This window comes from Callionymus lyra, chromosome 2 (assembly GCF_982586985.1).
Source record: "Callionymus lyra chromosome 2, fCalLyr1.hap1.1, whole genome shotgun sequence".
Lineage (NCBI taxonomy): Eukaryota > Metazoa > Chordata > Actinopteri > Syngnathiformes > Callionymidae > Callionymus > Callionymus lyra.
The window spans coordinates 29,938,215-29,951,098 of NC_141819.1; the positions used below are offsets into that span (position 1 = coordinate 29,938,215).

Consider the following 12,884-nt stretch of genomic DNA (forward strand, 5'->3'; position numbering starts at 1 on the left):
CGAGCTCCCTCAGGTAGAGTCTCTCTGGACACCAACATCAGACTTCAGATCCCATTTCAAAGCCGCCTCATGAATCAACATTCCTCTCACTTTGTTTTTTGTTTTCATCCCGGTCTGTGCTTGTTATCATAGAGGTTCCTTTTTACTCCAGCGATTGTTTCTGCCTCCCTCAGGAGACCTGCAGGAACCATATTTGAAATGATATTCCATCATTTATATTAGAATCCTATTATGTGATATTAGAGCATTAGAGCTCTCGTGTTTGTGTTTGTTGTTGTTGTTGTTGTCCGGATCTCATCTCATTTCCCTCGACGCCCATAAAAATAAGATTAGATAGAATGAAAAAACAAAATTAATCTAATCTATTTATATGTAGATTCAAGTATGACTGTCTCCATAAAAAGAAATCATAACCGTTTTTTAATACTAAAAAATACAAAAGGATAGTTTTTTTTTGAGACCTAAAATATATTTGAAAAAGTTCTAACTCTGATCCAGGAAGTGGACTTTAATCATCATTTCATATAAATCTGCTACAATTGATTCAAAATATTACAGAACAGAATCTCATTTATTTAAGTTAAGGTTTGTTAAAGTTAAGTCAAGAATCTTCCCTCAATATTATTTCTCAATGATTCACCTCTTAAACAGTTCGTCTTTGACTCATCAGCCATAACATTATGACCACTCATAGATGAAGCTAACAACAATGTTACTCTTGTTACCCAGAAAGTTGACGGCATGTGTATGATCTTGTCAAATAAATGGAGGTTCAAGAAGGATAAAAGATAAAAGTTGACCTTGCTTGGATCGGTTTGTTGGTGCTGCAACCCACAAACAAAGCAATAGTAAACTGTAAGCCAGCTGGTCATTATCTTATGGCTCGTGGTTGTGAATCATTTTTCATTTTCACCCCAGCATGTCTTCTTTCAGCATGTTTTCTCACATTTTTCCAAATATACCTTTCACACCTTCTGTTCTTGCTCTGCTGATGTGACGGTCAGTTTCCTGATGGGAGGACTTGGGTGGTCTCTCCCGTCCGACAGCGGAGGAAATGCAAGTCGAGTCCGTCTGTAAGTCTCAGGCTGTGTCTGTCCTAGTGTAGACTAGGGTTAGTCCACTGTTGTGTTGACGTGTTGACTGTGAGTTGTTGTCAAACCGTCTTTATGTTGATTGCAAAATAATTTGTAGAACCATTTAGACGTTTCTAGATTCAGTCTTTTTTGTGTCATTAAGATTTCAACATCTTTTCTTTTATACAATATATTCTGTAAATGGTTTTAAGGGTTTTATGGAGTGTGTTCAAAGGTGGGGTAGGTGAGCTTCAAAGCGTGCGTTAGCTACATTTTAATTCAAAAACCTCCCTCTGTTTAGGAGGGTTATCAATGCACTCACTTTTTCTAATGAATGACAGGGGCAGAGGGAGGGACAGGTTGAGTTTGTTTGACACATCAGCACCCATTCATTTGAAATAAACCCTTTATTATTTTTTACTGTGTTCAGTGTAGAGTTCCAAGTCAGCCTCTCTTAATTTTTGTTCATCTTACAACGTCTTTCTGTTCCTAAGAAAAGTGTGTTAACAGTTAGACAGGTTGACACCACTTTGTCAGGGGGACTGTGGAAATATATCAGTGTCATCAGAATATTTAATTGTTGAATTTAACATTTAAAATGTTCAAACTTTGAACTTTCTATATTGAAATGTTGTTTTTTCAAGAGAATTATTTCTATATTTATAATTTTATTAAATATTCTTATTCCAATAATAATTAACAAAAAAATAATTTAAAAATCCAACATTTCTTTATTCGTAGCTTTTTAAGTTAATTATATCAAAATTTAGGTATCACAGGTCCACCAGACAAAACCAAAGGAGTACTGAGCTACTGATTGAACTTTTAGCCAATCATGCCATACAAAGATGATCACGTGACCTAGCTCTGTACTCTTTTGCTATTTTGGTGGTGCCAGTATTAGGTAAATTAAGAAGATTTATTTTGAATTATTGGAATTAGAATATTAAACTCTAAATATTAAAAATGTGCTTTTTATCAGAATCCAATCAAAAGAAACTAATTAAACCGTTGATAACAAAGAAAATATTGAATTGTTGTTTTTTTTTAAATGTAAACATTTGAAATGTTAAATTCAATATACTGATGGCACTGATACTGATACTGCTATAGACGCTATGCTTCATAATCATGTTTTCTCTTACATCCATTGACCTTTGCTGACTGGAAAAAACTGCTGAGCTTCATGTTCATTCTTCCAGCCATTACACTTGTATGATTGAAATACCTGGACTGATCTTATTTGACGTATTTCTGTTCCAGCGGGTGTAAATTGTTAGTGGAAACATGTGAGATGTGTGAGGACTTCATCTAGCAGCTGAAGGATCAATTCAAGCATGAGAGGTGGAGGGAGCAGCAGTTCCACTGATGTCACGCATGTTTGTTGGAAGGATAAAGGCAACATCTCTTGGTGTTCAGTGTTAACTGAGGATGCTTCTAGTGTGTCCCCGAAAGACCGCCAGCATCCTGGCTCCCATCGCCACCTTCACTGCAACCCCCCCTTCCTCGCTTCTTTCATCCTCCCTTGTTCCACATAAGGAAGGACTCTTCCCTCGCTTCATATGTTTTCCGTGTCGCGCAGGAGAGCCGGACCATCCGCAGGATTGACAAACATCCATGTTTCCGCTAACTCACATTTGGACTCGGCATTTTTAAACTTCACTTTCTGTGTCTCAGCGACATTTCCTCCTTTAATGCATCCCTAATTTTCATTTCCTGTCTTGTCTTCTCTTCTCCTGTCGTCCTGCTGCCTGCTCCTGCTGCTTCTCTCTGTGGCTCTGGCCTTTCCTCTGTCCCTCTGGCGCCCTCTGCTGTGCTCGGTGTGTAAAAACAGCCTCCAGAGGACAGGACCTGGGTGTACTCTCCGCTACACTATGGCTCAGAGTCTAAGGCCCTGCCAGATGGGGATTGGGAAGGAGAGACAGTAAGTGAGAAGCGTCAGACTAAAAATGCTAAAAAGTACAGGACCAGCCTCTGCTCGACGTAGGTAACCCTGGGTCAGATGGTTCATTACTGTCCCGAGTCCCGCCTCATTCATGCCTCATCGACCAATGGGTGGAAATGGTCCGAGACCATTTAGTCCACGACCAACCATCCCGTGTCCCTCCAACAACAAGCTGCTGATCACACATCACGCCAGAATTCCACTGATATTAACTAAAGATATTTGTGAGGATTAGTTCAGTCATTAAAAAGGTGCTGACCACTGCAAACACCAGAGATGATTCAACCCTTTATGATGTAGTATCTTTTGCCATGAGTCAGCAGTTACACTTCCTTCATTAATCGAGGAAGTTAGAACGTGTGGATCAAGGATTGAAGAATTTGTATTGTCATGGAACGACTGTCAAGGATGACAATATTACGGCAGAGCAATACATGAACAATGATAATTATAAAGTTTCAATATTGAATTAATTAATAACAAGTGCATCACAGCAGTTCACTTTAACATTTCAAATGTTGCCATTTTATTATTGAATTATGTTTTTTTTAACATTTATTTATTTAAATAATTTAATTTTAAAAAATCCAAACATTTTCATAACAACTTGCACTTAATTTGATATTATATAATAGTTCAAACAAAAAATTCCAAATGTAATGTTTTTCAATTCGTAGTTTACTTTTAGAGTGACATTTTTATAGAGTTTAAAAGGCTAGGAATTCAATAATATTGAGTTTAGAAAAATGTAATTGTTGCTGTTAGATTACCGAACTCTAAGTCTAAGAAAAATACATTGAAAATAAGACATTCTTATGCTTTTTTTATTCAATAAAAACATTCAACCTTATATGAAATGTTTAAAAAACTAAAAATAGAAAAATTTAAAATGTTAAATTAAATTAATATTCTGCAGGCACTGATATACTTCCATATAGTCAGAATACCATTAAAGATGTTAGTGATTCTACTCTGGATGCTCAAGAGGATGAAATAGTGCATGTGCAGAGTGGGAGGAGTCATAATGAGAGAAAGAGTTTTCTGGAGCTATAGACTTCATCATTTTATAAAGATTATTTTGAAAGACTGACCCAAACATAGAAAACATTCAGTTAAGTTTCACAGTAGATCTCACTGATCTGTGACTTTCTTTACTAAATGTTTTTTTGCTCAGTGTTGGTCTAACTTTTGTTTTCTCGTCTCTTTTTCTCGAGCTTCAAACTTCTTACGACTGACTCCAGCTTTTCTTTTTCCTCCGACAGTAAACCCGAGGGAGCGAGAGTGAAGAGCCATCGTCTCAGTGGAGAGGAGTCGTCAGTCTTAAGTCCAGAGCTCGGCGGGAAGAAGGGTCTCCGTCAGGCCCCCCAAATCTTAGATATGAAAGGGAAATGTAACTTGAGTGCTGGACGGAGGAGAGGAACACAGTGAGGTCTGCTGGTGTTGAACGGTCGACTCTATAGCTTCTGTACTATTAGGTTGTATGTCGTGATGACGCCACAGGTATTTCACATATTCATGGTTCTGACGGAGTCTCACCGTTCCTGTCGTCAACATCTGAAGCCTGAATCACACGTTCAATATCTTTTTTAATGTAACCGAGCAAATGTTAAGTAACGATTCCTCATGTTTGTTTGTGCCTAAACACAGCTGCTCCGTTACAAAAAAAACACGTTTGATTATTTAAACGTAAGTATTTTTTTCTTGTAATTTATTTTTTCTACTAAAAAAAACATCCTCATGAACCGGAATATGTGAAATAAATTGAAATGAAATCTGATCCCAACACTAGTCCAGCTTTTTAGCTGCGCACAGTAACAATTAAAACACAGTTTAGTGCAGCGAGAGCTGATGATAAATCCAAACATAAAAGTCACATTTCCCTGAGGTTAACACTTGTATAGTAGTAACATAAAGTAGTAATAAAGAGAGAGTAGTTATTTGGATATATATATTTAAAGAGATCTTTTATCGATTACCTTTCGTGTAAGTTTTATATTTATTACAATATTCCCTTTTTTATTCATTTTTTTATTATTACTGTAAGCTTTTTATTTATAAATGGGTTTTTTCAAGGTTTTTTTTCACACTTTTATTTGATTATGATCCAAAGACGGATTCATGAGTTTAATCCTCCTGTTGCTGTAAATAAAATGTTAGACTCTCGTTACACGGATTAGCCTTTAGAGTAAAATTACTTAGGTATAAATAAAAAGGTAAATTAGGGCAGATCCTTACATCATTAGTAACAACTTTCATGCTTTTATAAAATAAGAAAACATGTTTCTCTGCAGAAGGAGCGGCTCATGATGATAGAAGTGTGTGACGGCACCACCTCATGTTTCCTTGCATCTCACCGTCGCACCATCATCATCATCATCAGTCGACTCTTGCTGGTCATCTTCACGCCACAGAATTTCTTAGTACGCCGCTGTGTGGTCACACGAGTGGAGTGTTAGTGACAGGGACCCGAGAGAGGAGGGGAGACATATCTGCCAAATGAACTCACACGGTTGAGTTCCCTTCGAACATACATGTGATTTATTTTGGGATCAAGTGTGTTGAAGTGGATGACTTTGTTGAGTCTGTGTTTACTGTTCTCTGTGAATCTCTGACATGCTTGAACTCTTGCAACAAAAAAGATTTTATGGAACTACAGAAAGTTGTTTTTTTTGTTTTTTTGTTTCTTTCTGGAGTTGATGGTGTGTTTCTATGTGTGTTTCTGTGAAGCGGAGGTCATGTGACTCCTCCCATCATGTGCTGTGGCCAGTTGTAATCAGTTTTCTGTCATTTATCTGATGGAGACCATAGCAGCAATATTTTGTACAGTCGTAGCTTCTTGAGTTGAACTGCCTTATGAAGAAATGTACACATAGGCCTGTTTTTTCCCCCCGATTTTTCACTTTTTTTTTCACCTTTTAGTCGTGCTCCTGAGAATGTGTACATAAATTTATAAATACATATATAAAGATATACAAATATATTTTCCATTTGAATCAAAGAATATTATTTTTATTTGGTTTTATTTTTGCTGCTGGGCAAGAAAAATAACTGCAATCTACATAAGTGACTGTATCATATTCTTCAGTGTGTCGTTGGAGGAGCCGCTGCTGTAATATTCTGGTCTGTAAACCACGGCTGTTTCTCTGTGGAACCTTAAAAAAAAAGAATTGTGGACTTAAGTGTTATTGAAAACAAGATTCTCCCAGCTGTGTTTGTGTACGTGTTTTCCAATCGCCGTGTGCCCGATAGGGAGAGTCCTTTACAAAACAGCATGACCTTAGAACTGAATATGCATATCAAACATGTGTATTTATGTATATCTGTGTATATTCATCTATTTATTCTGGGGAATGAATAGATGGCGGTATGTGTGTGTTTGGATTCGGTCAGAATTAATAGAAAATAAAGCAGTTCTATGAATTGATGTCTGTTTAGGTTTCATTTGTTCTTGCGGTGTTTTATGAAATATCATTATTTTTATTCATTTATTAGTAGTTATGATTAACCTGAAATGTGTCACGTCGTCATTGAGAAAACTTTTTTACTTTGGTTTTGGAAAAAAAAGTCTAAAGTTTTTTGTGATAAGAATAATGAACATTTACAGAACATTTATTTTATGATGGTAAAATTGCGATTGTTACTTGACGATTTCCCTGACAGGTTAGTTCCATGGTTCTATATAAGGTCCTGTGTGTTGTTAGAACAATGAATAAAACAACACATTCATCATTATTGGGAAATGGTTTATCCATATGAATAGATTCATGAAAACAATTCCTTTGTTCTTTTATCTACGAAGATGTTTTTTGTTTATTCTTTTTAGTTCATAGGTTAAAAAAATGTTTTGCTTAATATAAGCTCAATAAAAAAACATAGCTCTTGCTTCCTTTCATTCTTTTAATTTTATTTTCAATCTATTATTTCTTTAGTTGTATTTTTTATTCTATTTTTGTATATGTATACATTATGTATGTCTTTTATTCGTAAACAAAATAAATAATATGAGACATTTCTTTATTTCTTAAAATAAAATGTAGAATCAAACATGCTATAGTCGTTACTATACCTGCGAGAAATAATATAAATAAATAAAGAGTGTTCCGGTTGACGTGGGCGGGACCAGATCGACTGTCACTCAAACTAGAATCGTTATAATATGCGATGTATATCCGCTGACGTTGGCTCTCGTTGTTGTATTTGAACATCTGACGGTCGTTGGTTGAATCTTCTTCAACTGAGATGACAACAGGATCCTCGACGTCACTCTTTACTGCAGAAAAAGACCAAACTCGCACTATTGGGCGTCAAAGTTCAACATTACGTCATTAGGCTCCAGCTTGGAATACGATTGGACGCGGGCGCTGCCAGTCAAGCCGCCTCTTCATCCCATTGGTCCAAACCTCCCGTTCCTAGGCTCACGTGCTCGGTCCCAGGACGTGTCTAGCACAGATTGGAGATTGTTGTTGTTGCTCCCAAAGTATTATTTGACAAAAACTGCTTGAATTCACCGTCGACGATGGGGACCCGCGACGACGAATACGATTATTTGTTTAAAGGTACGTGTTGACGTGTGTTTGTGTTGACATGTCGTGTGTAAGCAGTTCATGTTGACAGGGGAAGTGAACGAGGCTAACGGAGATGCTAACGTTAGCTCTAGCTGTAGCTTAGTCGTTCATAGGAATAATATCAATGTCGACAAAAGTCTTACAGTCATAAATTCATGTTTAAACTGCTTTGTAGTTTTATTCCACCGTCGTGATACCTGTGACTGCTGTGGTTTATATCCGACCTGACCTGGAGGTGCAATGCTAACGAGTTAGCATGTAAGAGTTAGCATGCTGTTGTTGCCTAAGCTCTTACGTTTACTGTCATCTGTTCATGAGAAAAACATCGTATCTCTCTGGATTCTGTAGACGACGAACTTAAAATGTGTATTTTGAACGCGTAACAAGTGCAGAACGTTCTGTGTCGAGCGACACCAGACAGGCAAAAGTACGGCCCTCTGACTCGTTTATTCGGCCCTAAAGATGTCACAGTACAACTAAAAGAATGATCAACTCTAGCGAACGAGTCTTTAACGATCTTTGTTCTGTTCTTGTATCTGTCCTTTTTTGGGGGAGGAATACGTTTGAAAATTGTGTTTTAATATCATATTTCTAAATGAAATGTCGCACAATAAATAAAGTGGCCACAGTAGGTTTATTTTATGAATTAATGAAGTGTATCTTAACTGTGTATTGCTTTGTGGTTTAAGCGCTTTGTGACCCTGGTCTGGAAGAAGATGCTTTACTAATAAAATAAATACTTACTTAATTACTTACGTTTTTATTTGATTAATCTTTTACATTTAATTATGTCCTTTTTTCATTTTTTGATCATATTAAAGCTCTGATTGCCTTCTTTTTTCTCAATACCCCTTACGATTGTAACTGTATAAATGTGGCCCCTGAGGGAATCTAACCCGCCACCCCTGATCTGTACATGTAACTATTGTAATGACTTCAGATAGTACAGTTCCCTGGTCACACCCAGACAATAAAGAGACGCGAGAGAGCAAATTCAACTATTGAAACTAAGTTGCATTTAATTTCAATGAATAAAGCAAACAAAATCAAATGAAAATAACATTTTCAATGATTGTTGGAGCTCTTTAAGGAAGTGTCAAATGTGCTCTTCCCTTAGTTTATTGAGGAGCAATAATAAGGTGGTTAAAAAAAGTCATTTTTATTCTGTATCATAAATGAAATAAACAGTCTAATGTTTGTTTTATGGCGTTTGTTTTTCTGTAGTTGTTCTCATCGGAGACTCGGGAGTCGGGAAGAGTAACCTGTTGTCCCGCTTCACGAGAAATGAGTTTAACTTGGAGAGTAAAAGCACCATCGGGGTAGAGTTTGCTACTCGCAGCATCCAGGTGGACGGGAAGACCATCAAGGCTCAGATCTGGGACACTGCTGGACAGGAGCGCTACAGAGCCATCACCTCAGCGTGAGTTGGTTTGTTGGTCTAAAGTGATGTTCTGTGAAGTGATTGTTTAAAATGTATGATGGTTTTGTTTAAAACCAGGTATTACCGCGGCGCTGTCGGAGCTCTTCTAGTTTATGATATCGCAAAGCACTTAACGTACGAGAATGTGGAGCGCTGGCTGAAGGAGCTGAGGGATCACGCCGACAACAACATTGTCATCATGCTGGTGGGGAACAAGAGTGATCTTCGTCACCTCAGAGCTGTGCCCACCGATGAAGCCCGGGCCTTTTCAGGTAACTCCTCCCACAGTCTCGCGTGGAACTCTTTGTATTTATAGTCGCCTTGCTTTATATAAATGATTGTATTTCCAGGCAGCTATTAAGAACTTTCTTGAAGGAAACATTGGTTAAATAGTGGATAAATAGTAATACACAACTAAAATAAATTAACGTCAGAAATGAATTGCATAAATATTTTACACCAAAATGTGTTTTAAATTCTGCTTTGAAGTGCTAACCCAAGATTTGCATGATGGGAAGTAGAAGAGCTGCTTCTCCTTAACCTTTTATTGTAATGCACTCGTAAATGTCTGGTTAGTGTGTAACTCTAAAGATGGGTGAAGCTACTAAATAGGCCTGAGTTGAGCAATAAGATACGTTTTTATTGACGAGCTCATTTTTATTGCGGAACTCAGCCACGGGATCATACAGTGACCAGAAACTGATTTAGCTGATAATGGTTATTTGTGGAGATAATTGAATTTTCCTCCTCTCTTGTAGAGAAAAACGCTCTGTCGTTTATTGAAACCTCAGCACTGGACTCCACTAACGTTGAAGAGGCCTTTAAGAACATTCTTACAGGTACCACAAATATTCCACTCAACACCGTGTGTATTTCACAGCAACTCGCTTGACCGTGAACTCGTTTTTTCCCAGAAATTTACCGCATTGTGTCTCAGAAGCAAATATCCGACAGATCTGGACACGATGACTCTCCAGGCAACAACGTGGTAGACATCAGCGTCCCTCCAACTATGGATGGCCAGCGGGGCAACAAACTTCCTTGTTGCCAAAACCTGTAATGCTCCATTTCCCCTTTATTTTACTTCCTACCTTCAAGTCTTTTTTTTTTTTTGTTATCCTGTCAACATTTTACTCTCATGGCTACAGATTTTTTCAGTTCAGAATCTCTGTTCACGCCTGGTTTAAGGAAGCAGTTTGGTTTTGATCAGATCACAGGGTGGGGTGGGGGGGTACTATCTCTGAAAAGAACCGACACAACATACTACTTGAGATTCACCTTACAGGTGGACTCTGTTTTTTTGCCATGTGATTTCATGACCTTGTTTACATCGACGCACTGTCTACTCGCTGACCCTGAGTCTGTTCTTTAATGCTCCGACTGCATCATATTGCACAAGTCAACGAAAGCACATGGAGCAGAAATGTTTGGTGTATGTTTTCATGTCTGGCGGCTCTGTGACCGACACTATGGCTAAACTCCATTTCCTTCTACTCCGACTTGCCTGCACTGTTTTCATAACTCTTCATAGCAAATACTCAACCATTTCACTTCTGGGTATTGTCGACACAAGCTGCAAAACCGTGACGCTCACTATGAGTTTAGTGATACAAAGTGTCATCTAACTTTATGGGTTGACTCTAAAACATTTGGTCAACGATCCAAGGAAGGCAATAAACTCCTCATGGATGTCAAAGCTGCAACGATGTCCCTGCTCACCTGTGATCTGATTGTCACTCCTGCTGTGAATCTGGCGTGAAACAGTCTTGAATGTTTCCGACATTCCTCTCTCGCTGATTTAGTTTCTTTTTTCTTTGCTGCTCTCTCTTGATTGTGCAACGGTTCCACGTCATGGATCGGGAGGTTTTGCTGTGACAATGTGATTCTTCTAGCTCGACTTATAACGGTCCCGTATGTCTCACTCACCCACTCTGAGTAAGCGGGGTGGGTGAGGGATCTGTGAGGGGTCGTCGACCCCCCTCAGACTGACTTACTACTCTCGGCCCCGCCCGAGAAGGAAAAGGTTTGGGGGGCCGATGTGATCTCTGGAGTTTCTAGTTGCCTATTTCACTGTTGACTTTTGTCCTGGACGCCTGCGACTTGACATGAGCTGGATCTAGACTAGCTGTGACTGTCTGACCTAATAAGGGCACGCAGGAACCCCACAACAAATTGTCATTTTTATTTGTGTGTGTGTGTGTGTGTGTGTGTGTTAATCTTTGTGCACAGAGTTACCAAAGGATGCAATCATTATCCGTTTTAAGTTTCTCTCCTCCATGTGTATCCAAGGCTGAGCATCTTTGCTATATTTGGCCCGACCCATCTAGGCCTTCTGCGAATGTGTAACGCTACGTACCAAAATATTGTTATAAATTGTAGTGACTGAATTATTTGTTTGCTCAATGATGGCATCAGCCTCCAACAAGCCTCGCGCACACTTCCTCCCTGGAGTCGGCAGGCTGACGCTAAATGAAAGCCTTTGTACTTTTGCACTTCCAATCATTTCAATGCAACACATCACGTGATTTTTATCCAGCAGCATGTTTAACGAAGACGTTCTCCTCTCAATTGTAACGAAGACTGTTGGTCCGGGTCCACTTCAGGGGCCTCTGCTGTCATTTCAAAGTGCGTCCGTCCGGGGGGACGGATTTAAATGTAACCTGAGAATGTTTTCGAAGGAAAATGAAGCTACTCAAAACACACGTCACGAGTGATTCATCTTCATGTTTGCTTATTACTACAGCTCACTGGAACATTGACTCTGAAGCATCAATAAACAAATAACTACAAATTAGTTTTGTTATTTCGGTGACCAAGTTGTGTCTTCAACGTCGCTTATCTGTAGTTCATTTTTTAACCATTCAAATGAGGAAAGTATTCCATTTGTCAGTTAGAACAGCTTTAGGCAACTCCCGAGTTTGTATGATCACGCCCTGGGTTTCCTTCCTCAGTCCAATAATCTGGAGGGTAGTTGTTGACTTTAAATTGGCCATAGAATAGAATACGTTTATTCATATTGTTGCGTTCGTATGGAAGTAAATCAGTGCCATCAGAATTTAATTCATTTAATTATTCAATATTTGTAATAATTATTTAATATTTGTTATATTTTAATTTCAATTATTCATTATTTTTTAAAACGAAGCCTTTTAAACTCAGCACAACAGAGCCACCAGACAAAACCAAACGAGTACCGAGCATCTTAATCATACTTGCATAAACGATCAGGTGACGTCATCACTGCTGCATCATTTTAGATATTTTCATTCATCACGTCTGGAGTTTAAACATCTTAAACTACATCTCAAGATCAATCAGTAGTTTCTGATGTCAAAGGATTTAATGTATTTTTCAGACTCCAAAGCTTCACATTAACTCACTGAGCCAAATAGACATTGTGGGCGGGGCTTCAACGAACTGTCTTCTAGTGAAGGATCATCAGTAAACTAGCTTCTGTTTAAATCCTGTGACGTCAGAATCTACTGATCGATCGTGAGATGTAGTTTAAGATGTTTAAAATCCAGACGTTAAAAGAAAGTTGATAATATTGATAAGGTTGATCAGGAGGGCTGGCTCTGTGGTTGGAATGAAGCTGGACTCACTGGTGACAGTTGCTGAGAGGAGATCATTGAACAAACTACTGTCCATCATGGATGATGACAGTCATCCTCTCAGCACTGTCATCAGTGAGCAGAGAAGCAGAATGAGTGCACGAATGCTCCTACCCAGGTGCAAAACAAATAGACTCAGGGACTCATTCATCCCTCGGGCTATTAAATTGTATAATTCTGAGTTCGGGGGCAGGAGTGCAGTGAGAGTATCTGGATGTTCTGTTCCATGTTAGTCTTTGTATCCTTTGTCTTTGTTGTTTTTCTTTCTTT

At 38.4% G+C, this 12,884-nt stretch overlaps 2 protein-coding genes across 4 annotated transcripts in view; both read left to right on the forward strand.

The window, feature by feature from the left end:
• The window catches only part of pip5k1ca (phosphatidylinositol-4-phosphate 5-kinase, type I, gamma a), a 34,253-nt gene extending 28,068 nt beyond the window's left edge, over positions 1-6,185 (forward strand). The window contains exons 17-18 of one of the 3 annotated variants that reach the window (XM_087784553.1): positions 2,908-2,997; positions 4,281-6,185. In XM_087784553.1, coding sequence (XP_087640679.1) covers positions 2,908-2,997; positions 4,281-4,283 — 93 coding nt within the window. In that variant the 3' untranslated portion in view covers positions 4,284-6,185. Of the gene's footprint in view, positions 1-2,907; positions 3,509-4,280 lie in introns of those variants that run through there. The other 2 variants (XM_087784554.1, XM_087784552.1) reach the window with 2 other exon arrangements.
• Positions 6,186-7,417: 1,232 nt separating this feature from the next.
• On the forward strand, positions 7,418-11,794 carry LOC148086437 (ras-related protein Rab-11B-like). Its single transcript, XM_087784560.1, has 5 exons — positions 7,418-7,574; positions 8,808-9,003; positions 9,082-9,275; positions 9,762-9,842; positions 9,918-11,794. The coding sequence occupies exons 1-5, from the start codon at positions 7,535-7,537 to the stop codon at positions 10,061-10,063; spliced, it is 657 nt and encodes a 218-aa protein (XP_087640686.1). The 5' UTR covers positions 7,418-7,534; the 3' UTR covers positions 10,064-11,794.
• Positions 11,795-12,884: the final 1,090 nt, after the last annotated feature.

Coding starts and splice junctions, on each gene's coding strand:
- LOC148086437 (XM_087784560.1), top strand. CDS start 7,535: ATGGGGACCCGCGACGACGAATACGATTATTTGTTTAAAG. Junction 9,276..9,761: donor TGAAGCCCGGGCCTTTTCAG/GTAACTCCTCCC, acceptor CCTCTCTTGTAG/AGAAAAACGCTCTGTCGTTT. Junction 9,843..9,917: donor CTTTAAGAACATTCTTACAG/GTACCACAAATA, acceptor GTTTTTTCCCAG/AAATTTACCGCATTGTGTCT.